The sequence below is a fragment of the Penaeus monodon genome, chromosome 39, assembly GCF_015228065.2.
Source record: "Penaeus monodon isolate SGIC_2016 chromosome 39, NSTDA_Pmon_1, whole genome shotgun sequence".
Taxonomy (NCBI): domain Eukaryota; kingdom Metazoa; phylum Arthropoda; class Malacostraca; order Decapoda; family Penaeidae; genus Penaeus; species Penaeus monodon.
The window spans coordinates 6173487-6190986 of record NC_051424.1 but is presented as its reverse complement, the minus strand read 5'-3'; the positions used below and the strand labels follow the sequence as shown (position 1 = coordinate 6190986).

The 17500-nt window shown below is 36.8% G+C and overlaps 1 protein-coding gene and 1 pseudogene across 1 annotated transcript; one reads left to right on the top strand and one right to left on the bottom strand.

Moving 5' to 3' along the window:
- LOC119597235 overlaps positions 1-360 on the top strand; it is a 2389-nt pseudogene extending 2029 nt beyond the window's left edge.
- An 11553-nt stretch (positions 361-11913) lies between these two features.
- Positions 11914-14771, bottom strand: LOC119597385. The gene is made up of 4 exons (XM_037946940.1): positions 14278-14771; positions 13564-13941; positions 13082-13342; positions 11914-12681 (listed from the first exon to the last, which is right to left on the bottom strand). The coding sequence occupies exons 1-4, from the start codon at positions 14351-14353 to the stop codon at positions 12278-12280; spliced, it is 1119 nt and encodes a 372-aa protein (XP_037802868.1). The 5' UTR covers positions 14354-14771; the 3' UTR covers positions 11914-12277.
- Positions 14772-17500: the final 2729 nt, after the last annotated feature.

Sequence of the window (17500 nt, the reverse complement as noted above, 5' to 3'; positions counted from 1 at the left end):
AACGAGGAATATGAAACACTGAACGATATATATATCAGCTAATGATTGTTAGTATGGCAGTTGGTGTTAAGCATAATAATACTGATAACCACAAGCCTGGTGCCAGATTGACTGTGAGGGAGGATGAAGATACATGAAAACTATATGTATGTGTCTGCTAGTGTTGTTCAACAATAGGCAAGTGTCAGATACGAAATGCTGGATGACATGCACATTTCTGCTTATGTTCACAGGTTCAGAAGCGAAGGATATGAATCAGAAAACACACACATAGAGATTGGCAGATATAGATATAGATTTAGATATAAGACGGTATAAAAAAGTAATGATCTGATTTGCGCTTTCACTGCAGTGATTTCAAACACGAACACACACACACACATATATATATATATATCCATATATGTATATATATGTGTGTGTGTGTGTGTGTGTGTATAAGTATGCCTGTATGTATACATAGGTATGAATATATATATATATATATATATATATATATATATATATATATATATATATATATATATATATTCAGATGTACATATATATGAAGATATATATGTACATCTATATATACATATATATATACATATACACTTGTATCTAAAATATTTACAGATACATTTGTTTATTTCTATACATATATCTGTGCATATTGCATATATACATGCTTTACTGTTTATTTATGTATATATATGAATATGTAATATATACATATATACATAGTTGTCAAAATTAACTATAAGCATGAGACTGAACAAATTTTCTCTTACTTTTACTTTTATATTGAAAACATTTGAATTATGTCCACATTATTCTTGCAATAAAGGACGCAAGGACTAAAAGTACAGTAAGTACCTTCGAGAGAGACGTAGTCGGTTCTTACGGTCGTATGCTTAAAGAAATTGTGACACTAATTATTATTATTATTTTTCCTTAGTTAAGGATTTTGTGATTTACCGAATGTAACCCACAATTTCTTAAAGCATGTGGCTGTTAGACTTGATATCCACCCTCCTTGGAACCACCCAGCTAGTTGCACAGGTTGAAACAAGCAGACTTTCTCGTTTAGTTGCTCGAATATGGATGCGTCTCTTCATAGAAAGACTCTATGATCAGGTTTTAGCGTAAGATAAAGGTCATTCAGAAGAACCGATACGAATTAGTAGATAATGTCGTAGTCAGCTCAGAGTTAAAATCTTCTAGCGAAAAAAAACGAATCCTGCGGGAAATCCCACCGTGTTCTCCAAAAAAGACAGTGTCTCCTCTGCTACACCTAAGCAGTATGCCCTTGCAATTATAAATGAGCATCTTGAAACTCTGTCCAATGCATATGAATGCTACACTGAAGGGTCCTTGCAGTCTGGGAGCAGAGCAGGATGCGCTTTTGTTGTATATAAAAACAATATTTAGCAGCACCAGGATTGTAGGAAGGTTCATGACTGGGCTAGCACTACGCAAAGTGAGTTGGCAGGAATACTCATGGCCACCGAATTTTTAATGAATCAAGCTCGGGGGTAATTTTCTGCGATTCACAGAGTGCTCTTCAGGCTCTGAACACTCTAGACAAATAGTATCACATGACCACATATCAAATGTAGCAATGCCTCTCCATGCCCAAGCTGTACGCCGGCGTGGCAGATAAGTGGATAAAGGACTGTGTAATTGTTCCTTTCCTGTAACTGATATAGTTCTTATAACAATGTTATAGCCTAAAATTTAAATGTAATACCATTGTATTATGTTATGACCATGCACCAAGTGTACCACCGCTTTCCCACGCCTGTGCAGTTAGCCAGGGTGGTAAATAAAGGACTTAAGGACTCTTGGCATTTCATAGGTTTATTTATTTTTGGATAGAAAAGTGGTCCGCTTTTGTTCAAGGAAATCGAATAAGTGTAAATGATAATAATAAACACATTCAGCAAGATATCAAAGCAGCATGAGCGATAATCTTAATTATAATAAAAATGTTGAACAAGCTACAAACGCAGCATGAACACTGCCATGTGATTGTTTTTCACTGCATCAGCATAGCACAATATGAATGTATAAAAGTTCTCATAACCAATTCAAATTTCTGGCCCATTTTATAGGTCGAGAGCAACATTGCAGAAATTTGCTCTGTGTGTGTGTGCGTGTGCGTGTGTGTGTGTGTGTGTGTGTGTGTGTGTGTGTGTGTGTGTGTGTGTGTGTGTGTGTGTGTGTGTGTGTGTGTGTGTGTGTGTGTGTGTGTGCATGCATGCATGTGTGTGTGTGTGCATGCATGTATGTGCGTGTGTGCATGCGTGTATATGTGTTTGTGCATGTGTGTATGCGTGCGTTTGTGTACGCGTGTATATGTGCGTGTGTGCATGTAAACGAGAGTAACCATGTAAAAGCTCGTGAGGTGTGTGTGTGTGATCAAGAATGGTTGTAGTTGATGTACGGCTGGGTCTGTCCAGCTGAGTATTTATAGAAATAAACAGAAACAGATTTCATCATGTGCATCTGATTCAACTCATAGATTTATGGCAGGTATATCACGCGTTGTCTGAGGCATCTGTGTTTGTTCTTTGTATATGCTTTGTAGTCATGAGTGCTCTTTGTCAGAGGACTTCCGTCAAATTAAAAGTAAATAAAATATTATAATAAAGTAAAAATATATCTAATATAATTCTCTTTGTCTTTTCATATCACAAGTCACTGGTGTAATCCGCTGACACAGCCACTACAAATATCAGGGAATAAAATACACAAGAAAAAAACACAAATGGTGAACGCGGTATATCCTTGGGAACCCTATCTCCGTCGCGGCATTAGATTTCTATTTAAAAGATAAATAAATGATAAACGTTTTCTCTGCGCACCTTTTTGTGCATCGTTCTTAAGTGTTAAAAATACTTTTTTTTCGTTTCGTTTCGTTGTATGAAAGCTGTTGAGTTTAGCGTGATGTCCCGCGCAGGTGTTTCGCGTGTACCTGGTTCTTGTGCCTCATACGGTGCTGTTGCTTTGCTTCGTCATTTTTAATCATTTGCCTGCAGTTTCTCTGGTGTTTGTATGTTTAATAAGCATTGTATATTTTTTCCAGTTTACATTTGTCATTACAAAATAGTAGGTATTTATTTATTTATTTACTATTCATGTTGGTTAGCAGAGGCAGAACAACTGCCTCCTTGAAAGCTTGCAGGTGTGTTTTACCTTTCAATATGCTCACGAATTGAACATAAACAAAACTATAAAAGTCTTTTAATTTATAGTTCCAAATCTGCGAATAAAGAAATGTTAGGCACAGGCTTTCTCACACACACAAAAAAAAAAGAAAAAAAGTAGAATTTTACAAATAAATAAATGAATGAAACAAAGTAAAAGGGATAGAATGCTTTCCTCCCCTGTGTTTCAAAGCCTTTATAGCCCCGAGGCAAATTCTTCCTGTTATTCTTTTGCCTTTTCATATTTGTGAGGGTGGAAAGGTAAAGATAGGACAAAGGGAGATAGATTGTGTTACAGAGCCGAAAAAAAATATATATATATACATGCTATCCATGACATATGACAGTCCCTTCGTTATGCCCCCGCGCGCGCGCATGTGTGTGTGTGTGTGAGAAAATGTCCGGACATTTCTTGCATTTCACTTTCCGTCGTGGCCTCGTTAATCTTTCGGTGACAGGTCCTGAGGGCCTCCCACAGCAAGGCCATCTTTCTACTATGGAAATCAATGCTTGTGCAGTAGAAGGCCGAATACTGGCACCAGGATGAAGCACAACCATGACAATATTCCTGCAATAAGACGGCCTCTACTACGTATTTTCTTGTCTCTATCAATACACAATGCATTAAAGGCATGAGGTGTGGCAAATTATTTGATGTCAAACTTTAACATGACACAATTCTCTTCATTAGATAAATGTTTACGATCCGTCTTAGTATACACTCATTACTGGCCATTTGTATATATAACATATACATGGCATATTCGTTGTTTTATTCACACACACAGATACACACACATACACACATATATACATACACACACATATATATGTGTATGTGTGTTAATAATGTGTGTGTGTATGTGATGAACAAAATCTGGCTTTAAAATTCTTTATGAACTTTCCAAAATACAATATAAAACAAATGAAAAATATAACGTATAAGGGGTCATCCATAATTATCAATATTTTCAAAAGAGTACTCCCAAAGAGTACTTTGAAAATGTTGATCCTCGGGCATAGATGAAGCAACCAGTCCTCAACCACGTTGTGCAGGGTGGGCCGATAAAAATGTCCCTTGATTACAGCTGCGAACCAGGTTGTGAGCTGGAACCATGTGAGGACATTTTACTCAACCAGCTAGGAGAATTCACACTTGACAAGCAACAATGTACCTAAAACAGTTATTTCCAATAAAAATGCCATGATTTGATAGTCAATATGAAAAACATACGGCTGAAGAATTCTGTGTCTTGACAACTGGCCATCATTATTCCTTAACAGATTAATGGGCCCCACAGCTATTGTGGGGCCCAATTTGACATACATGTACGTCAATGATAGATTTCAGTCTGTAGTCCTTAAAATACTATGAGAACTATTGCAATTTCTCAATTTAATTTGAAAAAAAATTATATTTTCCTCTGCCAAGCGTGGAAAAGATCATTGGTCCATTTATTCGTCCAGGTCCAGGTGTCGGGAAAGACCGAATCCCACACTCACAAACCACCAAGGTTATTCCCAACAGAATACTGATGTACTATAAAAAGCACAGATTTCTTTGAATAAACGAAAAGTTGTAACTGAAAAGAATAGTTTTTCTTAATTCTGACACAGGGCGTTCCATGCCAAGAACTTTTCAAAAGTTTTCAGCTCAAGTTCCTAATCGTCAATAGCCGCCATTGCTGTTACTGAATGTGGCGTTGTGTGCATAGCGGCGGAAAATGTAATTATGTCTGACCGGGAAATTCAATAGCAGAAAATAATCGACATTTTTTACTTTTTTGAAAAGCGTACGTGGGTTAATAACATCATTATCATGATATCAATAATGATAACAATAATAATAATGATAACATCTGCCAAAACTCCAGGAAAAGGTAAATCAGGTGAAGTCACGTAGGCCTAGTAATTAGCTCCTTAGTACTTATGGAGCCATCTATGTGCAAACAAAATTAACGAAGGAAAACTACAGTTGATAGGAAGCAAAGTTACGGAAGACTCAAGTGGAATGGTTTGTAAGTAAGTGAAAGGGAAGGATAAGAAAATACGCGATTTTGTCCCGGCTCCCTTGTCTTGCTTCCTTCCGTTCTTCCTTCCTTTCTTTTCCTTACAAGGAGAAGGTAGTAAAGAAGTACTTTGTGTTTACGGCAAGTTTGTCTCGTTTGTCTGTTCCGTGGCCCGAGTGGTGTCTGGCTCCATGACTGTCTTGGTGCCAGCTGTCTCGCCTGTCTGTAGATATTGAAGTTATTATAATCCTGTTCAGTGTTTCAAAATGAAGCAGCATAAACAGGATATTTGTCGTAAAAAAGATATATATATATGTGTGTGTGTGTGTGTGATAGAGACGAACAAACAATTATAGATAAACTATTAAAATGACGTTAATGATAAAGATATGCTAATATACCATATATACTTAGTAGCATGCGATTTATATACTAATTCCCCGTCTGTATCACGTGAGACAGACTGCATGCATTAGAAAAATTTAAACTCTGAATTTAATTCTGATCTAACTGATTGGTTCTCCTGCATCAAATGTCGTAATGAGGCGAACATAACACCATATCGCAACAAGGCCGTGTTGCCCGACGGAAATACTCGTAGCAAAGTATGATATTGTGAGTCCGTTGTAGAGGTTGTACTGACAATGGCAAATATACCTGTCGCAGCTGTAATAATATACATTATTTTTCTGTGGAGAGGAAAAAGTAAAGGAAAGATGGTGGTATACTACAGACGAGTATAGATAACAGTGGACGAGTATAGATAACAGTGGACGGAAATTATTGGCAGACATGAAGCTCCAACAAGTTTCTGGCCACTACAAAAACCTCATCAAAATGTCGTCAGATTTTAAAAGCATGAAATTGCTAGCACCTAACTGGGTGCCTTCGGAGGGTTCTTACCGCTCGGCCCGTTCCGACACGAAAAGCCCAAACAGAAACAATAAGCATTGTGGTAGTTGACTCCCTCAGGGTCACTTCCCGCTTACTGCAGGGTTGCATTCGCTACAACAGCGGTGCAGCGGGAGTAGCCAGCTGATACGCGTCGAACACACACTGGGTACCCTCACCCTGTAACACCCTTTGATACGACGCGCAAAAACCGACAATTGATTCATCAGAAGCGGATCTCGACACGTACCATGTGCTAGTTCGGGGGATAAGCAGTGACGTTACGACGTCCCGCCCACAATATTACGTTACGACGTTCTGGTTGGGTGTGTGTACCCACTCTAGGGTGTAAGCTGTTCAAACGATTGACAACAAATACAATCTTCTTTTTCTTTTTTTCTTTTTTTTTCTCTTTTTTGCGAGAAACCATTGTGGCCTCATTTTTCGAGCACTTCCTTTTTACAACAAAATAGAACTTCAAGATTATAAGAGAAATATATTATAGCATTTCAATGCGAATCTTCGTCATTATTCACTGAATTCATACCCAAGTTAACCCAGCGTTGCCGGGTACATGCACAGTCCACTGTAGTTCTGCTTTGTAAATTTTGAACAAAGTACTCAGCCATCAAAGAGCCAATTAGTAGACTTATGGAACCTTGCCTGATTTCCTCTGTCTGTGAGTTCTCGAATAAGGGGTTTCTATTGCTACTGATGTCATTATCATTATCATTAATACTGACGTTATGGTGATTATGTTACTAGTAATACTAATTGCAATAAAGAATTAATACAAAATCTGTCCAAAAATCAAGTAAAAGGTTAAACAAGTGAGAGGTATGGCTAGTGATTAACTCATTAGCGAAAAGGCATTTGTAGAGCCATCAGTGTGTAAACACGAATAATAAACGAAAATCACAGAGGTCATGATGAGTATTTTTGTATTGGACCAGGGATAAATATTGTAACTAAAAATAAAAGTTTAGGACTAAAAGAACGAAAAAGAACTAAAATGACATAAAACTGAGCTATTAAAACCATTGAAGGTTTCCAAACACAAGGCTGCCCCGTTTTCCTTTACACAGCCCTCGTTTTCTCTGATGCCATTTTCAAAACTGTACTTGTGACACATACGAATACGAAATAAAATTTTAAAAAAATATTAAAAAGAAGGAGCCTGGGCACAACTCCTTAATAAGAATAATAGGTAACATAAAATAATCAGACATAATTACATTTTCCGCCGCTATGCACACAACGCCACATTCAGTAACAGCAATGGCGGCTATTGACGATTAGGAACTTGAGCTGAAAACTTTTGAAAAGTTCTTGGCATGGAAGACCCTGTGTCAGAATTAAGAAAAACTATTCTTTTCAGTTACAACTTTTCGTTTATTCAAAGAAATCTGTGCTTTTTATAGTACATCAGTATTCTGTTGGGAATAACATTGGTGGTTTGTGAGTGTGGGATTCGGTCTTTCCCGACACCTGGACCTGGACGAATAAATGGACCAATGATCTTTTCCACGCTGGTCAGAGGAAAATATATATTTTTTTTTCAAATTAAATTGAGAAATTGCAATAGTTCTCATAGTATTTTAAGGACTACAGACTGAAATCTATCATTGATGTACATGTATGTCAAATTGGAGTTCGATAAACCACAATAGCTGTGGGGCCCATTAATCTGTTAAGGAATAATGATGGCCAGTTGTCAAGACACAGAATTCTTCAGCCGTATGTTTTTCATATTGACTATCAAATCATGGCATTTTTATTGGAAATAACTGTTTTAGGTACATTGTTGCTTGTCAAGTGTGAATTCTCCTAGCTGGTTGAGTAAAATGTCCTCACATGGTTCCAGCTCACAACCTGGTTCCCAGCTGTAATCAAGGGACATTTTTATCGGCCCACCCTGCACAACGTAGTTGAGGACTGGTTGCTTCATCTATGCCCGAGGATCAACATTTTCAAAGTACTCTTTGGGAGTACTCTTTTGAAAATATTGATAATTATGGATGACCCCTTATACGTTATATTTTTCATTTGTTTTATATTGTATTTTGGAAAGTTCATAAAGAATTTTAAAGCCAGATTTTGTTCATCACATACACACACATTATTCACACACATACACATATATATGTGTGTGTGTATGTATATATGTGTGTATCTGTGTGTGTGAATAAGACAACGAATATGCCATGTATATGTTATATATACAAATGGCCAGTAATGAGTGTATACTAAGACGGATCGTAAACATTTATCTAATGAAGAGAATTGTGTCATGTTAAAGTTTGACATCAAATAATTTGCCACACCTCATGCCTTTAATGCATTGTGTATTGATAGAGACAAGAAAATACGTAGTAGAGGCCGTCTTATTGCAGGAATATTGTCATGGTTGTGCTTCATCCTGGTGCCAGTATTCGGCCTTCTACTGCACAAGCATTGATTTCCATAGTAGAAAGATGGCCTTGCTGTGGGAGGCCCTCAGGACCTGTCACCGAAAGATTAACGAGGCCACGACGGAAAGTGAAATGCAAGAAATGTCCGGACATTTTTTCTCTCTCTCACACACACACACACACACATGCGCGCGAGCGGGGGCATAACGAAGGGACTGTCATATGTCATGGATAGCATGTATATATATATTTTTTTTTTTCGGCTCTGTAACACAATCTATCTCCCTTTGTCCTATCTTTACCTTTCCACCCTCACAAATATGAAATGGCAAAAGAATAACAGGAAGAATTTGCCTCGGGGCTATAAAGGCTTTGAAACACAGGGGAGGAAAGCATTCTATCCCTTTTACTTTGTTTCATTCATTTATTTGTAAAATTCTACTTTTTTTCTTTTTTTTGTGTGTGTGTGAGAAAGCCTGTGCCTAACATTTCTTTATTCGCAGATTTGGAACTATAAATTAAAAGACTTTTATAGTTTTGTTTATGTTCAATTCGTGAGCATATTGAAAGGTAAAACACACCTGCAAGCTTTCAAGGAGGCAGTTGTTCTGCCTCTACTAACCAACATGAATAGTAAATAAATAAATAAATAAATACTATTTTGTAATGACAAATGTAAACTGAAAAAAATATACAATGCTTATTAGACATACAAACACCAGAGAAACTGCAGGCAATTGATTAAAAATGACGAAGCAAAGCAACAGCACCGTATGAGGCACAAGAACCAGGTACACGCGAAACACCTGCGCGGAACATCACGCTAAACTCAACAGCTTTCATACAACGAAACGAAACGAAAAAAAAAGTATTTTTAACACTTAAGAACGATGCACAAAAAGGTGCGCAGAGAAAACGTTTATCATTTATTTATCTTTTAAATAGAAATCTAATGCCGCGACGGAGATAGGGTTCCCAAGGATATACCGCGTTCACCATTTGTGTTTTTTTCTTGTGTATTTTATTCCCTGATATTTGTAGTGGCTGTGTCAGCGGATTACACCAGTGACTTGTGATATGAAAAGACAAAGAGAATTACATTAGATATATTTTTACTTTATCATAATATTTTATTTACTTTTAATTTGACGGAAGTCCTCTGACAAAGAGCACTCATGACTACAAAGCATATACAAAGAACAAACACAGATGCCTCAGACAACGCGTGATATACCTGCCATAAATCTATGAGTTGAATCAGATGCACATGATGAAATCTGTTTCTATTTATTTCTATAAATACTCAGCTGGACAGACCCAGGCGTACATCAACTACAACCATTCTCGATCACACACACACACCTCACGAGCTTTTACATGGTTACTCTCGTTTACATGCACACACGCACATATACACGCGTACACAAACGCACGCATACACACATGCACAAACACATATACACGCATGCACACACGCACATACATGCATGCACACACACACACACATGCATGCATGCACACACACACACGCACACGCACACGCACACACACACAGAGCATATTTCTGCAATGTTGCTCTCGACTTATAAAATGGGCCAGAAATCTGAATTGGTTATGAGAACTTTTATACATTCATATTGTGCTATGCTGATGCAGTGAAAAACAATCACATGGCAGTGTTCATGCTGCGTTTGTAGCTTGTTCAACATTTTTATTATAATTAAGATTATCGCTCATGCTGCTTTGATATCTTGCTGAATGTGTTTATTATTATTATTTACACTTATTCGATTTCCTTGAACAAAAGCGGACCTCTTTGCTATCCAAAAATAAATAAACCTATGAAATGCCAAGAGTTAAGTTAAGTCCTTTATTTACCACCCTGGCTAACTGCACAGGCGTGGGAAAGCGGTGGTACACTTGGAGCATGGTCATAACATAATACAATAGTATTACATTTAAATTTTAGGCTATAACATTGTTATAAGAACTATATCAGTTACAGGAAAGGAACAATTACACAGTCCTTTATCTACTTATCTGCCACGCCGGCGTACAGCTTGGGCATGGAGAGGCATTGCTACATTTGATATGTGGTCATGTGATACTATTTGTCTAGAGTGTTCAGAGCCTGAAGAGCACTCTGTGAATCGCAAAAAATTACCCCTGAGCCTTGATTCATTAGAAATTCGGTGGCCATGAGTATTCCTGCCAACTCATTTTGCTAGTGCTAGCCCAGTCATGAACCTTCCTACAATCCTGGTGCTGCTAAATATTGTTTTTATATACAACAAAAGCGCATCCTGCTCTGCTCCCAGACTGCAAGGACCCTTCAGTGTAGCATTCATATGCATTGGACAGAGTTTCAAGATGTTCATTTATAATTGCAAGGGCATACTGCTTAGGTGTAGCAGAGGGGACACTGTCTTTTTTGGAGAACACGGTGGGATTTCCCGTAGGGTTCGTTTTTTTCCGCTAGAAGATTTTAACTCTGAGCTGACTACATCATCTATCAATTCGTTTCGATTCCTCTGAATGACCTTTATCTTACACTGAAACCTGATCATAGAGTCTTGGCGTTTCTATGAGGAGGCGCATCCACATTCGAGCAACTGAACGAGAAAGTACGTGTCTGCTTGTTTCAACTTGTGCAACTAGCTGGGTGGTTCTAAGGAGGGTGGATATCAAGTCTTGAAGAAATTGTGGGTTACATTCGATGAATCACAAAATCCCCTACTAAGGAATAATAATAATAATAAAAAAAGGATTTTATCTTGAGAAAAATGTGTTAGTAACTGATTTGTGTCACAATTTCTTTAAGCAATTTCTCTCTCTCTCTGTACATTTTTTCTTATGTGTTCACTGGTAAAGGAAGATACTTATTGTAAAACTTTTAGTCCTTGCGTCCTTTATTGCAAGAATAATGCGGACAGAATTCAAATGTTTTCAATATAAAAGTAAAAGTAAGAGAAAATTTGTTCAGTCTCATGCTTATTGTTAATTTTGACAACACTATATATATGTACATATTACATATTCATATATATACATAAACAAACAGTAAACATGCATATATATACAGTATACACAGATATGTGTATAGAAATAACAAATGTATGTGTAAATATTTTAGATACAATGTATATTTACATATTATATAGAGATGTACATATATATCTTCATATATATGTACATCTGAATATATATATATATATATATATATATTATATATATATATATATATATATATATATATATATATATATATATCCATACCTATATATACATGCAGGCATACTTATACACACACACACACACACACACACACACACACACACATATATATATATATATATATATATATATATATATATATATATATATATATATATATATATATATATATATACATATTTAGATATATATATAATGTGTGTGTGTTCGTGTGTGTGCGTGTTTGAAATCACTGTAGTGAAAGCGCAAATCAGATCATTGCTTTTTTATACCGTCTTATATCTAAATCTATATCTATATCTGCCAATCTCTATGTGTGTGTTTTCTGATTCATATCCTTCGCTTCTGAACCTGTGAACATAAGCAGAAATGTGCATGTCATCCAGCATTTCGTATCTGACACTTGCCTATTGTTGAACAACACTAGCAGACACATACATATAGTTTTCATGTATCTTCATCCTCCCTCACAGTCAATCTGGCACCAGGCTTGTGGTTATCAGTATTATTATGTTTAACCCAACTGCCATACTAACAATCATTAGCTGATATATATATCGTTCAGTGTTTCATATTCCTCGTTTCCGAAATGGTGAACATCAGCAGAAACGTAAATGTCATTCACTGCTTCGTATTCTTCGTCTTCACATCGTTGAACAGCATCAGCAGAAATGTACATGTCATTTTCTGTTTCACCTTCCTCCCTTTCGGCCTGACCCGTTTCAAATTCGCCCTTAACATGCACCGTTTCACTTTCTTCTCTCCGAGCTTGGTGAAGAAGTCCAGGCATTTCTTGCTCACTTTCCGTCGTGGCTCCGTTAGTCTTGTGGCAACAGGTCCTGAGGACCTGACACGGCAGCTGCATCTCTCCACATAGGTACTTTCGTTTGTACAGTAGGAGGCCCAATATTGGCAGAAGAATGAAGCACAGCGGCCACAATGTTTCTGTGAGAGTAAGCACATGTAAGAGCATATCTAGCATATCTTTATCAGTGTTCAGTGCACTAAAGATAGGGGTGTGAAATGTTTCTTAGTCAAATCATGTTAAAGAATTTACAGTGTCCGTGTAGTTGGTACTAAATGATAACACGATTAAGTGATTATAACTTTTGAGGACCCATGGGATATACCTTGACGTGAACAGTAGACTCAATTATTTCTATTAAACCATATTAAGCTGTAGATGGATAATATGAAGATATTTTGTGACCACTTCAGTATATATGTCAAGAAAACAGATTAAGATTAAGAGAACTATATGAATGTAGAATAGGTATAGAAACTACCCCAAAACATTATCTAATGCAGCACTCTATATAAGAATAAACGTATTTCGGCAGCAGACCTGGTTTACTCTGAGTGGATTGAACGACGCCCTGTTCAGTGCTCTGAGTGGATTGAACGACGCCTTGTTCAGTGCTCTGAGTGGATTGAACGACGCCTTGTTCAGTGCTCTGAGTGGATTGAACGACGCCCTGTTCAGTGCTCTGAGTGGATTGAACGACGCCCTGTTCAGTGCTCTGAGTGGATTGAACGACACCCTGTTCAGTGCTCTGAGAGGTGTCTCGCTCAAAGGCTTTGTTGTTTTCCCAGATGTGTCCTCCGTCTGTGAATTCCGATATGATTAAGAAACTGAATCCAGTTGAATGCTTCAAAATTGAGCAACTTGATTTATAATTTCATAGAGAAAAGAAACCAAATTATTGAACAGAAATTAGAAAAAATAAAAATGATTTACTAATATAGCTTATCTAAACAGTGAGACCACATATATAATGCACGAAAAGAACTGCCAAACTGTAAATAGGTGGTGGAAAAAACACCTACGGCACGTGATGCAGAAAACAGGGTTGGGAGGGTGACTTCGGAAGTACAAGGAGAAGATGTCTTCTGTCTCCGGAATGTCCAGCTTCCGCCATGTTCCCCGAGTCTTTGCGTGCACACTTGAGCGGTTGATATTTAGACGCAGTTCATTTGAAGAGTCAGGAAGAGGAAATTGTGTGCTGCTGATTGATTCATTTCCTTTGAGAGTAATGAGGTGGAAGGCATCGGGTGTTCTGGTGAGTGACAGACTGAATACAGTATTATTGTTTTTGTTGCGAAGGTCCATTGTGAGGTTACTTCTAGTGTCATTGAAGTTCAGACGTGGCTTTGAACAGTTGAAATATCCACTTCCTTGTGATAGGTCCCCATTTTGAAAGCAATCTAGAAAAATAATAATTTAGACATAGTATCGTATTAGCTTTAGAATTGACTGAATTTGATCTCACAAAGCATTTTTTTCATAAATGTATCATCCCGAATTTATAACAATGTAAAAAAAAAAATAAAAAAGAAAGAAAGAAAGAAAAAAAAAAAAAAAAAAAAAAAAAAAAAAAAAAAAAAAAAATATATATATATATATATATATATATATATATATATATATATATATATATATATATATATATATATATATATTATGATTTCAAGTCGTATTTGCTTTAGAATTGATTAAATTTGATCTCGTAAGGCAACTTGTGTGATAAATGTACATCTTACTGCTGTCTGCAGGAAGGGCGCGTGAAAAGAGCAGCTGCAGGAGCGCCGCCACGACCAGCCTCCGCCACCCGGCCATCGCAGCAACCGCGCTGCCTCGTCTTCGCGCCTTGATAACCTTGTAGCTCCTTCGACAAGGAACTTTTCTGCTGGAAATAGCTGGGCTCCACTGATTCAGAACTCGCAGATAGGGACGAACAAGCAAATGGCAAGAAGCCCAATGTAAGGGCCTGTGACACACGCTGCGTCTCCGTGACTAACGAGAAACCAGGATCATCCGGTCCTTTGAGACGAGAGTTAGTTACGTCACACTTCCCGATAAAATTGAATTCAGATGTCACTGTGCGTGACATACATCGACCTGTTCTTTGACATGAACTCCTGAGGTAATGAAGTAATGTACATAATAATGACAAAGTATATCATCTTGCACATCTCACTTCGTTCAGTCGAAGTCCTTAGTCTGAAGATGGTATGAAATGAAGAGAGTTTTATGTATTGAGAGATCTGGTAACTCAAGGTCTTCTCAGTATCAGCACCGGATAATCAGGAAACAGGAAGTTCTTTTTAATCATCCTTTGTGAAATATATATACAATTTTAAGATTTCGTCTTATGTCTTTCATTTATTTATTTATTTATTTATTTTTATAGATTCCTTTGCCTTATATATACATGTTAAAAGAAAAGTTGCAGAAGCAATACATATATGTATACATATATGTATTTAATTATATATTGTATATATAGATTATATATTGCATTTATATATTGTATATGGGTATACTTTATATATATATAAATTTATTTATATACACATATATCTATGTATATATACATTTATCTATGTATATAGACATATATATTTGATGTTTTTATATATATGGAAATAAATATATAACACTCACACACGCACGCACGCACGCACGCACGCACGTATACACACACACACACATATATGAGGGGAGGGAGAAGTAGACTTCTAGATAGATAGCGGTATATATGCATACCTCTATACACGCACATACATATGTCGCGGTTAGCTCAGTTATGAATTATCATCTTTGGTAGAATTAAATTATTAAAACTCTACGGGCTCATCCGCCAACTTTCACATGTTTCACTATTACTGCATAATTTCTTTCAGTTGTGGTAGCACTGTGGTCCGACTTAGGTCAAGGCAATTGGCCGAAAAGGGAATCTAATAATTGAGGGAATCAAACAAACAAACAAAAAAACGATGTGCGTGCGTGTGTGCGTGTGCGCGTGTGCGTGTGTGAGTGTGTGTATGAGTGTATGAGTGTGTGAGTGTGTGAGCGTGTGAGCGTGTGAGCGTGTGAGTGTGAACAAGGGTAACTACGTAAGGGCTAGTTCGCGTGTGCGTGAGCATGCGCGAACGTAGTTACGTGTAGGCGTACGTGTACTCATGTAGATTTATATAAATCACCTTGCACATTTACATAAAACTAAATCAGCTCTTACAAAAATGTATCATTGTTGTTTATTATGAGAGCACATAGTTTGGATCATTACTGCCGAATCCTAATTTCTTTCTAATTTCCGATGGTCTCCCTTGCAGGGCTCTCCTATTTACTGAGCTTGAGACTAAAAACAAAGTAAAACCGGGAAAGGAAATAAACGAGTGAGTTCTGGTGTTTTACTAGACAGTGACAGCGTACAATTACACGAACCAATATAATTAGCTTTACCTTTCCATATCAGATCACAGGTCACTGTTGTAATCCACTGTCGCAGGGAGTCCGTTACAAGGTCCGAAAAAGATTAAAACAAAACACAAAAGGCGACAGCGTGCCGTCCTGGCGAACCCCAGCCTGCCCTCTCTCTGTCTCAGGTGTGTCTGGCGGGCTTCCCCCTAGGTGCGCATCCTCACCTTCGCAGCAATTAGGTATTACATAGTGCGCTAGTTTTCCTTCTGCGCAATTACTTGTGCTTTCTTTTTGAATATCTAAAGTGGTTATTCAAAGCGTTTCTCTTTCAACTTATAAGTGTTTCCTTTATTTAACGTGTCGTCTTGCGCAGGTGTCTTCGTCTGTCCCCTGGCTCTCGCGCTTTGTGTAGTTCTCTTGTCTTGTTTTCGTTTCTAATTATTGTCTATCTGTAATTGCTCGTGCATGCCAGCCCGACTGCAGATCTGATCACGACACATACACACACATACATATATATATATATATATATATATATATATATATATATATATATATATATATATATATATATATATATATATCTGTGTGTGTGTGTGTGTTAGTGTATACTAGGGATGTAGGGCGAATCATACACACGAGAGAGAAAGATTGAGAGAGTGAGAGTGAAAGAAATTGCAAATGAGGGAGTAAGAGAGAATGACAGCGAGAAAAGGAGCGAAAGACAGACAGATAAAGATAAATAAAAAGAAGAAGAGATAAATACAGATACAGAAACAGAAAATGAGAATCAAAGAAGGCTTGTTGACTAATCGAGTGAACTGAAAATGCCTCATAAACAAAGTCTACAACTGGCCAAGGAATTTATAAGCTTTGCAGGAGAATATAATTGTTACTCGTGAGTTGACTACAATGTTGCCTTTGTCGACTTTTTATGTTATTTTTTTGTCGATTTGGTTATCAATAATGCAAAATGCACATTGTGTTTATTCAATATATTATAGCGGATTTTAAAACCAGCACTCATAAATTTACGCATGTTCCTTATTAGTATTTTCGCAAGATATATTTGTAAAATGAATGTTCATGCTCATCTCCCATTATAAGATTTATATGAAATAAATCTAGAATTTCAGAAGGATCTAACATTCAGCATTGTATATCTCAGTGTAGAACTAATGGGTGCCTTACAGGTGAAAGTCGCAAGTCATGAATAACCACCACTACGACTATGAGTAATAAGTCCCATATGCGAAATCGCTTGAGAAAAAAAAAGTGAAGTGGTGACGAAGGAGTAAATTTCATAAAAAAATAAGAAAACATTGCATGTAATTCTTTAGTTATATATATATATATATATATATATATATATATATATATATATATATATATATATATATATATATATATATATATATATATATATATATAAAGATATGCATTACATATCAGATGTTTAGAAAAAAAGTAGTGAATCAGAGGACTCCGGCTTTTTATTTACTGAGATTAAACACACTATAGGTCCTGTAGTAAAGTTTATTTAAAGAGAATGAGAGACCA